At 39.4% G+C, this 15,013-nt stretch overlaps 1 protein-coding gene across 4 annotated transcripts in view; it reads right to left on the minus strand.

Moving 5' to 3' along the window:
- The window catches only part of SDK1 (sidekick cell adhesion molecule 1), a 445,458-nt gene that overhangs the window by 188,982 nt on the left and 241,463 nt on the right, over window positions 1-15,013 (minus strand). For all 4 annotated transcript variants that reach the window (XM_089477071.1, XM_089477072.1, XM_089477069.1 and 1 more), the window contains exons 8-10: window positions 6,481-6,564; window positions 2,171-2,365; window positions 16-132 (exon numbers count right to left, since the gene is read on the minus strand). In XM_089477071.1, coding sequence (XP_089333197.1) covers window positions 16-132; window positions 2,171-2,365; window positions 6,481-6,564 — 396 coding nt within the window. The remainder of the gene's footprint in view (window positions 1-15; window positions 133-2,170; window positions 2,366-6,480; window positions 6,565-15,013) is intronic.

A 15,013-nucleotide genomic window follows, 5' to 3' on the forward strand; every position in this document is an offset into this window, starting at 1 on the left:
ATAATGAGATTTTACCCCGTCTCCAAGCAATGGCAGGCTTTGGAGCTCCAGAAACATCACATCTTAACACTGCAGTCATCCCTTCGGTCACAGTGGTATCGGCTGGAGGCTGCGTAAAAGTGGGAGCAACATCTGGAACAAAAAAACAAGGTGGTTTATTTTATTTATTTATTTTCTAAAGTTCTCGGAGAACTCTTTGAGAGATCTCTAAATTCCCTATGGAATTTTTCTGTCTATTTTTATAACACCGGTAATGGACAAGCACCTGACAATAACAACAAGAAAACCTTTCAGACGAGAAAGTAACCTTTCCCTATTTATCTCCTGGGATTTTCTCAACTTGGGTTATCGGCTAAATGAATAAAATAAAAACCCTGGCAGCAGTTGTACAAGTGCAAGCAACAAGGGAACGCCAAAGGTTTTTAAAAAGAGGGTTTTGGAGGAAAAGCAGATGAACTGAAATAAACAGAGCTATTTGCTTTTATCTCCCTAACATGCTTCTTTAAGATGAAAAGCCACATGAGTCTGACATTAGTTTGGAAAGCTAAATGTCAGCCAAAAGAAGTTTCCATTTGATTCTCATCCAAAGTGTTCCTGTGTTTCTACCAATCTTTTCTTGCCATTCTGTTTTAATGTGCCACATTCTTTCGGCTTCCATTGCAAAGATCAAACAGGGGCAGTCTTATTATCTCCAGCCCAGAAAAGATATCAGACATTATAAGAGCACCACATGTGTTCAGAGGTAAGCCTAGGAAAGATCTAACAACATAATCCGGTGCCAGTCGCTGGAGATGCTATAGCCAGGCACCCATCCATCATGCAGGAATCCAGCAAATAACTGTCATTGCTAAAGCCAAAGCGGTTAGAAGACATTATAAGCTAGATAGTCATCTACTGTACCTACCACCAAGCCTACATTGCCTATGTAGAAAGGAATAACCACAACATATTTTGGGCTATATTTTGAATATTTTCCAAAATTCTTCCCTAAAATGGTGCCCATTTTGTTGTTGTTCTTCAAAGCTGGAGTTTTTTGTTGGGCAATTTTAAACAGAAAGCATAAATCAGAATAAATTCTGTCTGGCCTAATTTCAGGATTACGGTGCCGACATTTGAACTCCATTTATGAAAGGTTGCAATTCACACCCGCCTCAAGAATACCGCAATTCTAACAATTTCCCCAATATCGGAAGACAATAAAATCATCCCAGCGACAAGGAAAGAGTTGCAAGTACACTTCCTTTGGGATATAGCTGGCAATCTCTGGAAGGGTATGGCCTTTCTCGTTTCATTCGGAATAATATTCTGGAAGCTGCAATTAAAGCACTGTGGCCACAATATTTTAAAAAACCAGACACATTAATATTGATCAGAGTAATCTCTTCTATACCAGATGGTCAGTTCAGGCAGCAACAAGTCCCCAATGTATGAGTTGCCCACACTTTCATCATATCTAAAGGCCACTTCATACTTACTTTCCATCCAATATAAAACAGAAAGCAATTAGCTGGCAACTCCCTGACATGTTTACATTTGTGACGCCGTTCTGTACATTATAATTTTTTTAGGATAAGAATGAGACAAAAGTCATGTGTGAAATGCCCTTACTGTTTAAGAACAAAAAGGACAGAGCCCTCGTCACTCAGTTTTTTCTGGATGAATCCATTAGTTCCTTGAGTTCAGCATTTGGCTTCCAGTTATAGGAATCCTCTGTGACAGAAGGTTTGCAGAGGATTTACTGTTTATGTTCGCTCTTAAATGAGACTGTGCGTAAAGTGACAACCTGTGCCTCATAAAAACAGGGACACGGAATTATAAGTAGAAACTAGTTTGTGTCTCATATGCAACTACTGCCTTGTTTGTTAGCAGGTGAAGAAACGTTGTCCAATTGGTGCAGCTATGGCAGGTGGAAACATGCAAGCAATTTTCACTTTATCCGCCAAAAGAAGACCTTTGAAAAGTATAACATCTTGTATCTTTTGGATAGGTTTGGAAAGAGCAGCTATCACAGGGAGGATGGCGTATCGTTCAGATAATTCCCATCCACTCCCCATTCCATCCCAAACCACAAAGAAAGTCTTTTTTAAAAACTAGGCCATCAATAGTGAGAAGACTGGGTCTGTGAACTCTTCCACATCTCTCCTGCCCTTCTATACAGGTCTAGACTTACTAGTAACATCCAAGAAGGTATAGGTCTGCATCTCTCCAGCCTCATTCCTTGCAAAACACTGGAAGATCCCAGAGTCATCCGGTTGCAATCCCTGGATCTGAAGACTCCCATTGAGCAGGACTTTGTAACGCGGATTCAGCAGTTTGAGCACAGGGACAGCATCCTTATACCAGGCCAGAGTAGGACGGGGGACACCTGCCCAAAACAGACGCACAGAGAGAAAACGCTTAATTATGCATAGGCACAACACAGTACTTTATGCTAAGCTGTCATTGCCCATTATAGGGTTTTATACAGATAAACCGTTCTGAAAATAACTCCTATGAAGCATATATTATGTTGTCAAAGAGGGGGAAAAATCTGTAGAAAGCCCAAAGTCAAGCTCTGAATTACATACAAAGAATTACAATTCCATGTCCCCTTTTTTTGCAACATGTCTATTGTGCATTTTGGTTGGCCAAGGAAGGTATCACTGTTTGGCAGATTTTTGACTAGATTTGCTAAATCTTTCTGCATCGAATGAAAGATACATCCTTCTTCTCAAGAACACAGCAACAAGTGAGAATTTTTTTTTTTTAAAAGGAGGGGGGAATATTGGGAGCAGCCGCGAAATTATATTTCTCTACAAGGATATAATCAGTTCCTGAAATCACATTTGAAGTTTCCATTTTGCTTGAATAATAAAGCTATTTATGGCCCAAGAGAATCGTCTTTTGTGTGCTGTGTGTGTTGTCTGATACAAAATAGACGCAGCGTACCACTGTGAAATAAACACAATTTAAATTTCATACCAAAGAGCCATCTATAGAATTTGTGTACAGTCTGATTGTCAGAATTCTCAATGCAAATGTTATTAATGTCACGAAATCCCTCCTGGGCAAATACAAATTGCCACTGAGTAATGAGGAAACAGATGAGACAAAAACGGAATAGTCCTCCAGACAGAGGACATTGGGAATGCTCTGAAGCTTAAATAATGGCAATTGTGGAAACACAATAACATGAAGTCTAGCACTTGGCATTATTCTCTCAATCTCCTCCTAACCATTTAACATTCTTAACAACATTTTCAATCATGTTATCAGCGGAGAGCTATTTCTTCCAACTCCAAAGACCTATTTGTTCATTTGCATACATGTTGGGTCAACATGTGAAGAGAGAAATGTGCTAGCGTCATGTCCCCTTTCTGATGGAGAAAGCAACCAAATCTGGAAGGAGAGTATCTGCTGAGTATGGAGGTGCTCCAAGGAAGGAGGAACCCTAAAAATACACATTTCCAATCCTGCAGAAAGCTGCTATATGTAGCCCTTTCTCTCCATATGAGAGAATGCTGTCTGAGTATTGAAACAACAAAACATATTATTTCTTTAAATCTCCCACACTTCAGTCTTTGGAAATGAATGCATTTGAAAGCACCAGCATGCACAAATCCTGAGTTCTTAGATGAATTCAGAAGAAGAAGAAAGAACTACTAATACACTGTCTTCCTCAAGCAAGCCGTGCCAGGCCTGAAATGCTATTCTGTACCTATGCTACTCAAGTGGCATAGCAGTCAATGGAGTACCTACAGGCAAGGTTTTACATCTATTTCAAGAGGCCTTAAAAGAGTCTGAATACTTTGCATGATCCGTCACACCATCAGGGCTAGAGGAAAGGGGCTTTACAAAGGTTTTTCTAATGCGGCATGTTTGTGAGTCCAAAATGGGCTCAACTAGAGGCAGCATTGTGTTGCTCCTTATGCACTAATAGGTGTTACTTTTGTTCTTTTACTTTAACAACTGCTCCAACTTTCTTGGTTAGTTACTGGGTTACCAATTAATTTAAATATTCTCCGTTCTTTCTTCCAGTTTGCTGACCACATACAATCTAAATAATCTTTAAACCCAAGCTTCCTTCTTAAAAAAAAAAATCTAGCAAAAACACATTGCATTTTAAACCTTTGCAACAGGAATCCCTGCGGATGAACAGAGCGGAGAACTTTGCTCCTGAGAAAATTCCATTTACAGTGAAGTTAAAAGGCTATCCTTTACCAGTGGTAATTTTATTTATAGTTCATCTAGTAGCATCAAGAAAATTTAATCTTTGTCCCTCACCCGCACAGTGCGCAAAGATGGAATAAATGGGTTTTGTGCCAAAGAAGCCCATAGGAGTTGTGACAAATTGAGACTTCCTGCCTGTTTATGGTCAGGGCATCAAGGAGCTCTGTTATGCTCCCAGGGCTATTATTCAAGTACCTGGGTTGGCACTCTCCCATTTCATTTTATGTCCTTTCTGAGGCACTGGGCTCCACCAAGCATGGCTTACAACAAACAGTAACAAAGTTAGTGCCAATTGTATACCTACTGACTTCAGCACCAAGAGAACTGGAAGCGGAGCACTAAATCTGGACAGGAGTGGACCAGGTGAAAAGCACATAAACCACAATCTTCATGAGACACTAAATACCCAGGTAAGTTCCAACATAAAATGATGGGTAGGATCCAGTGCCCCATTTTAAGGTGCCAAAGCTGCCCCTGCTCCCCGTGATCCTTATCGCCACTTGGACTTGTGTTTGCTGTGTGTCCTTTTCCTGAATATCTATACAATGGGCTAGGTTAATAAAATCACATTTCTCAGATTATGGTCTCATGACCATTGCCCATGGATAAAAATTGTTCTAGATTGACCTTCAGAGTCATTGTTAAAGTAGAGCTATTTAGACATTAGAGCCCTCCCTCTGCTGCAAATGGAACCTGGGTATGAATTCATCTTGGACCATGTTTTTCTAGAACATGGCTACATAGCCCGAAAAACCCACAAAAAACTATGGATGCCAGCCATGAAAGCCTTCGACTTCACATTCAGTCTGCCTCTACTTCAGAGGTGGCCTTCTTTGGACCACTTTGCAGAGCTTCAAACTATGGACCTCTGTCTTTCTTAATACTGTACAAGCCACAGGAATTGGGACAGTGTACTTGTTTAGACAACAATACATAGCCACAAAACCATTACTAAAGCTCAGAGAATTGTAAACACTTAAGAAAGTGAACATGTTTTAAGATGCATGGGTGAGTTAAAAAGCAGTAAGCCACACTGGCACCAAGAGGCATTCGGGAATTAGGGCAACACTCCAAAAAATAGACAGCATCCTTGTTCATTATGTTTGGGTATTTTCATAGTTTATTCACTTGTGCTTGTTTTTGCCAACAGCCAATTCACACAGATAGCGCACCAAGAAAACACTAAAACCACACACACACACACACACACACACACACACCCCTATCCAAAAGGTGACAAGACCATTGCTAAAGTTGCACACAGAGTTGTGGGCCTAGACTAAGGCGGCAGTTGTGGAGTGCTAAACCCTGCAAAGGGTTGACTTAGATTGCTGAAGCGCCATTTCATGCATCCCATGGGACACAGCTGAGTTTCCCTAGAGAGTGAATTCAACAGGGAGTAGTGACAAAGCTCTCAGATAAATTTACCAATACATACTTAAGTTAAACATTTATATATTCCTGTTAGAGCACTTTAGTTGTATACTCAGCTGTAAACGGCTTTGGAACCGTGGAAGAAAAGTGGATTCAATAAACAAGCAAACAAAATGAAAATACGGGAAGCGGACCCGAAACTTGTCATGGTTAGATGGCTATTTGGAGACAGAGTCAATTATCTTTTGGTTTATCAATTTAGCAGCCCTAATAAGGAGATTACATTCACTGTTTTTTAATTAACATAGAATTATTCCTAAAAAAGCATTCGATTGTAAGCAAAATTATAAAAACGTTGAAGGTTCTAATGGTCTTCCATTTAAAACGCAGATGGAAGCTTGCTACTACCGAAGTGTAACTACACTTAAATGTTCTTCTACTGACACTGTCCTCCCACTGCAAAAGTGCTCCATTTTGAAAGAAACAAGGAGCTTTAACTATTGCAATTATTGATTGTTTCTCCAACAGTCCAAATTATGGGTCCCAGAGCCGCTGTTTTACTTCCATTAATTCACTCGGATCAAGACACTAATCCTTTTTAGCCCACCACATTTGTCGAACGCATCCTTTCAGGCAAGGAGCACAAACAACGACAACAGAAGAGGAGGCAGCCTGCCCAGCAGACAGGCATGATTCGTCTTTTTTGGCTGGGAACGGTTGGATCTTTTTTAAAAATTGTTTTAATTTTGCGTTGTACTGAGTGTGTTACCTAGAGATTTGTATTTTATAAAGCAATAAACAAAGAAGCAAACCACTGTTCCGACATGTAGCTGGCAGCAACTTTAATAAAGACGGTAAATGGTCAAAACTGCAAGCGGTGGTTCACACCTCACTTACCCATCGCTTGGCACTGGATATGCACAGTCTTCTCCACTTCGGCCACAATTCGGCTTTCTGGTTCAGTGGTAAAATACGGCGGCTCTTAAGAAAGAGAACCAGAACAGGGTCAGAGAATATATCCCAAGCAGTGGTCCTAATCTAATTGCGTACTTACTTATTATAGATATGTAATTCTTCACTAAGATTGTTCTCAAAGATAGCAACAAGTACTTTAAACAATGTTATTCCCACTGTAAGAAAGTCTTTGAAAACTAGAGTGTTTTCATTGTCTATTTGCAATTCAGGACTCACTCTGAGCAAAATTTTCATCTGGCTGAAAACATCATTTTCAGCACTGGAAACAGGATTTTCAGCACAGAAAATGATGCTACCATTCAAAAATACTATTTGCTGCGGAGGAAATGATGTTTCATGCACAGAAAATGTTTATTTTTCTGAAAATCAACTCCATGTGAATTTTCATCAGAATAAACCACAAATTATGGCATTTTCTGTGCAGGAAGCAGCCTTTTCTACACAGAAATTGTTGTTTTCTGTGCAAAGCAACCAGTCTCAAACTGGAAAGATTCTCCTTAGTCCAAGATTCTTCTCATTTGGGTGTCTCAATGCTCGAAATAATAAGATTTTTGACCATATTGCAAATATGTTAAAATCTTCTTTCTATCTCTTATGCCCAAGGGCATCCTATTCATTTCTGCAGAGGGATCCAAAGTCATGCCGAACCGATCTCTCAGACTGGGAAGAAAGCATTTACTGCAGTGTTAAAAATGCTCCGGTTTGACTTCTATTTTGGGTTTACAGTTTCCTTTAACTGATAGCCTCATAAAACAACCTCAACAATTATATATGATGATAAATATACATTTCAAAGAGTACAGAGGAACTGCCAATTTATATTTAGAGTTTTACACAGCAAATTAACATCAGAGCAGAGGCCACTTTTCATTTCCGAGGCGTGAAAGCAGGGAATATTTTAATTCTCAGCTTAGAAAGCCCATCCCGGGAGGTCCATAAAAGTTTTTATTTACAGCAACGCATTTTATCGAAGAGACCGCCGCTGTTTCTAAACACCGTCCCATGTAGCTTTGGGTATAAAGCACCACGGCATGAGAATAAATCTGTATCAGAGCATATATCATAGAGGGTTTTATAAGCGTCATAACAAGGTAGCCATAAACAGATTTCATCATGCTCTGTTTGAATGTAGGAGAGTCAAAGTAAGCAACAGAATGCCAATTGCTGAACCAATTTATAGTGTTGGAATGGGGTCCAAGCTTTCAATATTCAACGCACTCATCAGAATTAGATCTCTGAACCATTAAAGATTTCTTTGAGTCCCGAAGTTTGAGGAAAGGCGGGATAAGTAAAATAAAACAATAACTACATGATTGGTGAAGATGCTACCAAACAAACTGACCCCAGTTTGGGCAAGGATAAAAGAGGGATATATCAAAGTTTAATGGTAATACATAGGTAGATGTTTTTGGGAGATCTTTAGTCTGTTCTAATGAGTCTTCTGACCATGGATTTTGTTATGCAACTTTTTTTTGGGGGGGGGGGGGACCCTGCAATCTCCATTTTCAATAGCTCTGTAATAGAAGCTTTAGGAAGCCACATTCCTTAGAAAATTAAAGCTACCGAGTGAAAACAATAGACTTAGATGTTTGCACAATTTATAGCTTTTTAATGATATCGGTTTAAAGGCCTTATTGAACTCCAGTGTTCCCTTGTAGATGGCAATTATTAATACATATAATGTGGGTGTGTATGTTATGAGGTGGAACTGAAAAAGCTAGACATTGCTTGAAAGTGGGTAGAGAGGGCTTATTCCTCATTGGTGAGCTTTTGGTCCTCATCTAGGAAAACAGTGAGGCCATAGTCAACATAGCAGAAAGGCTGGGAGTTAACAGTCACACAACAATGAAGTAAAGGCCCAATCTGCTACCTCCTCCTCCATCTCACACCAATATTTGCCATATACTATATATAATCAACTATAGGTTGAGCTCATGTATAATTCAAGGGCAAGTTTGGGGGCCAAAATTATGGATTTTGCTATGACCCACGGATGAGTTGAGGCTAAAACAGGGGCATATAGCAAAGGATCTAAAGGATGAAGCAAAGCAAAACAATGTCAAAGAACTTACACAATTCTAGCAGATATCATTATTTCTGCTTACTGTCAAGACTGGATGAATGCGAGAGTAGAGGGGATCAGCGCTTCCAGGAGAGATTATACTGTTCCTTTTCACCAGGGGATGGTTCCTTCTCTTAAATAAGAGTTAAGATACAGTACTTACATTGACCCACGGATAAGTCGGCTCAGGTTTGTGGGCCAATTTTTTAACCTACATTTCTAGACTTATACATGAGTATATACAATATGTGTTGTTCACCAGCACAACTTTGTGAAAGGCTGCTGGACCATTACGGGAAAATCACTGAGAAGGGAGAAACAGCTGTCTCCAGACTGCGCGAAGCGGAAGAAAATCAAGAAGGTAGTGATGTAACAGTGACACAAACACAAAGACTACAGATGAGTTACTCTCAGATGAGGAGGACTGGACCTTAAAGTGTAAGGTACAGTTACTTAGATGCTTATGCAAATATTCCTGAAATGCACAAAAGAAAGGGGTCAAGAGAGGTACAAATGTAGGATACTACTGTTCACGTCTCTTTAACCAAATAAAGCAAGGCCTTTCTTCTGGTCCCCAGCTGGGAAAATCTGCATTTTTTCCAAATATGCTTTGATATCTTCAAGGGCTGAGATCATTGTGCCTTTGCCATAACTAACAGCTGTTACCTAATGGCGATTAGCTGCTATTAATTGCCAAGGCCCAAGTCCAAATGGGTGACCCAAGATGGAGTAAGGTACTGCTATAGCCCATTATCTCCCTCTCGAGGCATCTATTTCACACCGAAATTGTCCCTGACAATATTTCAACTGGACCAAACGCAGTTCCAAAAGGCCATTCTAATTCGCTCTGAACAGCCTGCGCATTCAAAAAGGGCATGAAATGATGACAGACTGAAATCACACAATAAATGAATCCAAGTGTTCAGATTAGTGGAGAAGGCTGTAATTCTGGCATATCGGCCGCTTGACAGAGTTGTAGAATAACATATGGCGACAGAAATATGGTCCAAAAGCTATGATAGGTGCTGTTTTATGGGAATAGGCCAAATGCTTTCCATTTAATTACTGCAGTTAAGGAAATTAGAAGGGCTTTTTTAAAAAAAGATGTGTTGCTAGGGATCAACCCTTTCTTTGGGGGTTACATGTTATCTATAGGGAACCTGCTGGCCATATCTAAGCAACAGGTTGTTGGTCACATGAATGATTGATTGATTGATTAATTATTTTTATCCCGCCTTTCTCCCAAAGTGGGACCCAAGGTGGCTAACATCTATAAAGCACAACAATTAAAACTGTACAATTAAAATCGTAAAAATATAAAAAATACAAATATAACATTTAAAACATACAAAGTTAAAATTAACAATCCAAGACCAACCCTGGTTTGGATCCAGACTTAACCATGCTTAAAGTAAACCAACTGAAACCTATAACTACCCCCATATCTTTGCTTGCCATGCATTTCTTAGCATCACTTAGCCTAGATCCATTCCTTAAAGTTTCTGACTGATTCCATGCCCAAAACCAGCTGCTGCTCCTCAATATGCATTGCATATGCTTGAGGACGCTTGAAGACTTCAATCTTGATGAGATGTGATACACACCGACCTGATCCAAACCTCTTGCGAGAGCTGATACTGAGCTGCTTGCCAATGTGTCTCTATGTAGTATTTAAAACCTTTCCATTGTGTCTTTCAGTCATGGAAACTGAGATTTCTTTGCCCTCTCTGTTCTATTATTTTCCTTTCAGAGTTTGCCTGGTTGTAAGTCACACCTTGCAACTGCTTTTATTGTATTATTAGTACTGCTGACATTAGGTTGTTATTTTTCATATTAGGTTTATCAATGTTTCTAATTGGAAACAAATTATGTTTATTTATTAAGTGGTTGCAGGATTGTGTTGGATATATTGTTAGGGACATTGAACAGAATTGGTTATTGACATGTTCTTGCTATCTTTTTTCCTTTGTTTCTCTTGCAGGTTCTTTGAGAGCAAATCTAACATAATCCCACAAGAGGCGGCATTGCAGTGATCAGAGGCTACATTGATCCAGTTACTAACAGTTAAGCAACAGCGCTTAGCTTACTCAGAAGAAAGTCTTGGTAACTTCAGTGAAGCGTAATATTGAGGAAGTGCATTTTCTATTGCGCATAAATTATTGTGTATTGCATTACTATGAGAGTCAGCATGTTGTGATGGATGGAGTGGAGTGTTGGACTATGGAGAAAAACCTAGGTTGCCATAAGATAGAGACAATCTGAAGGCACTACTAAAAGCCAGCATAGTGTAGCAGTTTGAGTCTTGGACTAGTACTCCAGAAGAGTAGGATTCAATCTATATTCAGCCATGTAAACCCACTAGGATATTTCAGGCATGCCATACTCTCTCAGTTTAAGAGGAAGGCAATGGTGAACCTCCTCTGGATAAATCTTGCCAAGAAAACCCTAGGAGAGATTCACCATAAATCAGAATTGGCTTAGCAACAACCACAAACAACCACATCAATAGAACTTCAGGTCCTTAGATCAGAAGTGGGATAAAACTATTTTAATGAATAAATTTAATAAATAACTAAAGAGCTCTTTTTTTGTGTGGAACACTGTCTCTATTGAAATGGCAAGCAATAATATTAAAATTTCAGCCTTTTGATCAGGATCTATCATTCCCAAACTTCCAGGTGGCATTCCTACAGTCTTTCATAATCAAGCGACAGAAGATATTGCCGAGAGAGAAAAGACGGCCAAACTATAAGCTCAAAACTAAGGCGTTAACACCAAAACTCAAAAAGGTCTCCAAAAAGGGGGGGGGGGAGGGCAGGAGTCCTTAAAAATTGGGGATTTGGGCTTTTGGCAAAATAGTATTCCCTTCTATATCTTTGAAATCCACATTGACAAGAGAAGAAGGACTCACAGATTTTTCCTCCCCAAGTTTTGTTAGTGAATATTTTGCAGCAAGGGAAGGGCTGCAATTCAATACTGCCCATGTTGAAAACAAAAACACCTTTGTAGAAATGAACTGAAAGTCTTTTTTCCGTCTCCCAAACTGCAAGTGTCATCATCCTCTGTGATAAAAATTTCAGCTCATCTGTTTATCCAGGAAGAGCTGGCCTTCTCTACTATCCTTTGATACACAAGTCCTCTAGGGTTTTCTTAACCGCCTCCTATTCACAAAAATGAAATAAGTAAATGCTGTCCGCTCTCCTGTTTGGATCTAACACAGATTCCCACAAAAGCATCAGATCAAAAAGACACACAGCACTGTCCCTTGCTGTGTTTCTACCTTATGGCACCCTCCATTTAAGGAAGAATATTTAAAGCATCACACACACGACTGCACACATTGCACAAACATGCACGCATACATTTTCTTTACCATGGAGCAAGGTATATATAGTTGGATCCAAGACACCTTAATAACACAATGACAGCTCCACAAACTATCAATGTTATCAATATCGGATGTGCATACAAGGGTATTTGATCCCTGACTGAGGCTAGGCAACTTGCTTAGGACTGTATAGCTAGGTAAGTTGAAACTCTAAGTTTATTTTGCAAGTTATAGCTGCTTCTAAATGAGTTAGTGTTAAATAATGGATGAAAGTCTTTCGGACAGAACCAGGAAGAACTCAATTGCACACAATCTTTATTCACTGATCGCCATAGCTGGTTGAAAAGCTGAGCCAAAACAAAGGGGATTTGAGGGCTAAATGTATGGTTCAACACCTAGGCTGGGAAAAAGGACATGTGCAAATATAAGAGAGGTGACACCTGACTTGACATCAATATATGCGAAAATAATCTTCGGACCTGAGCAGACCACTAGCTAAACATAAGCCAACAGTGTGATGCAAAGACTACTAGTAGCAGTAGTAATAGAAATAATAGTACTAATAATTCTAACTTGCAGCAGAATTGCAGCAGATCAAGGAAAGTAATCCACAGGCAGAAACAACTTCAATACACAGTGTCTAGATCAGTGCGATCCTCAGGTCATCTGATGTGGGGAACTGGCATTTATTTTTCCCAACATGCCAGAGACAACTGGTATAACTGTGTTTTTCCCTCTTGGAAACTTTCCATGTAGCTGACAGTCTATGGACTGGCCTTAGCCTGGGACTACTTAGTAACTGTGGCCCAGTTCATCAATAAGAAACCATTTCTTCTATTCTCCCTCCACCTCATTCTCTTGTTTCCTTCTTGTACTGCTATTGTAATTTCACTTTTTTCTCTCCTCGGGTATCAATGCTTTTTATGCTTAGTTTTGGGCCGACAATTCAACCAAGTTGCTATGTTACAGGAAAATGTTTGATAAACTATTGTGACATGTAAAGGAAGGAATTAAGTCCCTTAGGAAGAGTGAAATGTATTTCTTCTCTATTTTTCAAGACACTAAAGGAATGTTTTTAACTATGCCATTTGTTTCCGCTCCATCTTGTCCTTGTTCTTAACCAAATTGTCATTGGCAATGAAGCATTGGGCTTCAGATGGCTGCTTTGTCCCACCAGAGCAGTCGGGTGTTTTTGTATCTTGGTACTTCCCCCCCTTTATTCCCTTTTGTCCAAGTTTTATTTTCAGCCACAGTGTCTGTTTTAAAGCACAATTGTTCATTTTATGCAGTGGCAGGATTTCATAACTTCCACTGAAATGCCACTATAAAAATAACCGTAATATTAAGGGACCTCAAAGAACTTTTTATATATATAAAAAGCCCTGTTTTCAAATGAGGACAATGGCCATACTTAATCTTCAGATGGCCACTAACACAACAAATATGTTCTTATCTAATCTGCTACAAATCTTTCCCCCAAACGGCTGCTGTGTTAGCGCAAGAGCATGCTACCCTTTAAAAATTTATAACAACCGCAGCTAATAAAAACCAGAGTTTGGAACCACCTCCGTTTATCTTTGCTGGGACTATATGAAGACATCAAGGGAAGCTTCCCCGCACTTGTTGGAAGAGTATAATGCAGCTATAGGTTAGTAACATGATAGGAGCCATTTTATTTCTTGATGTATCACTGATGCAACTCACTAAACATTCAGACTAGAAGCATTTTATGAGAGCTTATGACTCAATGGCTTTAGTGTTTGTGGAGGATGCAGATCCCTTGTTTGCTACTGGAGTTTGAGGGTGACATTTAAGACCGCTTCTGTCAATGACATTCACGGCATAAAGACCATAACTGATTTTTTTCCTACTATAGGTTAGGTGTTTGCACGACAGATCTGGATAATGAGTATCTCCATGATGCCAAGGATGGCATGTGGGTGTCCTTCATCATGTTGGTTATGAGAGACTGCTCTGGCACATATGGGACTCTCCATCCTACATTTTATTTGGTAAATGTTGAGTTGCTGCAATTTTAAATCTATTCTGGGTATCAAGTCCCTCTTATCATATCTCTCTTTACTCTGCAACAGGACCCCCTAAATGTAATATAGGAATAAACTCTTCTAGAACATGGCCACATAGCCTGAAAAACCCACAAAAAACGATGGTTGTAATATAGTTTATCAACTGTATTACAACTGACAGAATGTCAACTGGCCATCCCTATATATCAAAACATAACCATGGCTGAATCTTCATATATGCTCTTTTAGTCTTTTCCTTTTATAAGATGTTCCTAACAATCACAATTTAGCAAATTTGGTGACCAAAGATATAATCAATAAAATGCTATGTCACTGGTTCTATCTACGTCCGTCTTTCCAATACATTCTCAGAACTATTATTTCCTTTCCCAAAGTCTACATTGTCTTTCCTCTGTAATATCACACTCATCCATATTTATTATTCAAGTCTGTTTTAAACTGTAATTCTTACCAACTGGCCTTTTCAACACACATTATAATCACAGCTTGCAGATTCCTGGATGAATTACATCAGATTCCTATGCCCTTATTACTGTTTAACCTACTTAAACCCTAAAATAGAAGTGCCAACATTTAATGCACATTTGGGAATCGCTAGATTTACATTACTGATAATGACTCAGATTTTAAGCATGTGGGGAAAGGGTCCATATCGTTCCTTATACCCAGTTTGGTGAGGTCTCTGGGCAACCATTCTTGTTTTAAATAAATGTTTATATCAGCCTTGGAGTGATCCTCTAACATGATATTTTGTACTAAGCGGGTTCGAGATTTGTACCTCATGCCAAGTTGTTTCAATCTCAATGGGGTGCTATCTACTTGTGTGCCCTACAAATACTTGTGTGCCCTAAATTCTAAAATGTAGCGGGCCAAGCTGACTCTAAAAGTAAATACTCCAAACAAGAGTGGCTTGTTGCATCAAAAGTGCAATAAAAAATAACAGAGAACCAATTTGTAACTGATCCCTTTCATCCGGCTGTCCATACTGTGAACTGTGTTCCTCAGCAGCCCGAGATA

The sequence above is a fragment of the Sceloporus occidentalis genome, unplaced genomic scaffold (assembly GCF_023333645.1).
Source record: "Sceloporus occidentalis isolate IW3139 unplaced genomic scaffold, rSceOcc1.0.p SCAF_10, whole genome shotgun sequence".
NCBI classification, from domain to species: domain Eukaryota; kingdom Metazoa; phylum Chordata; class Lepidosauria; order Squamata; family Phrynosomatidae; genus Sceloporus; species Sceloporus occidentalis.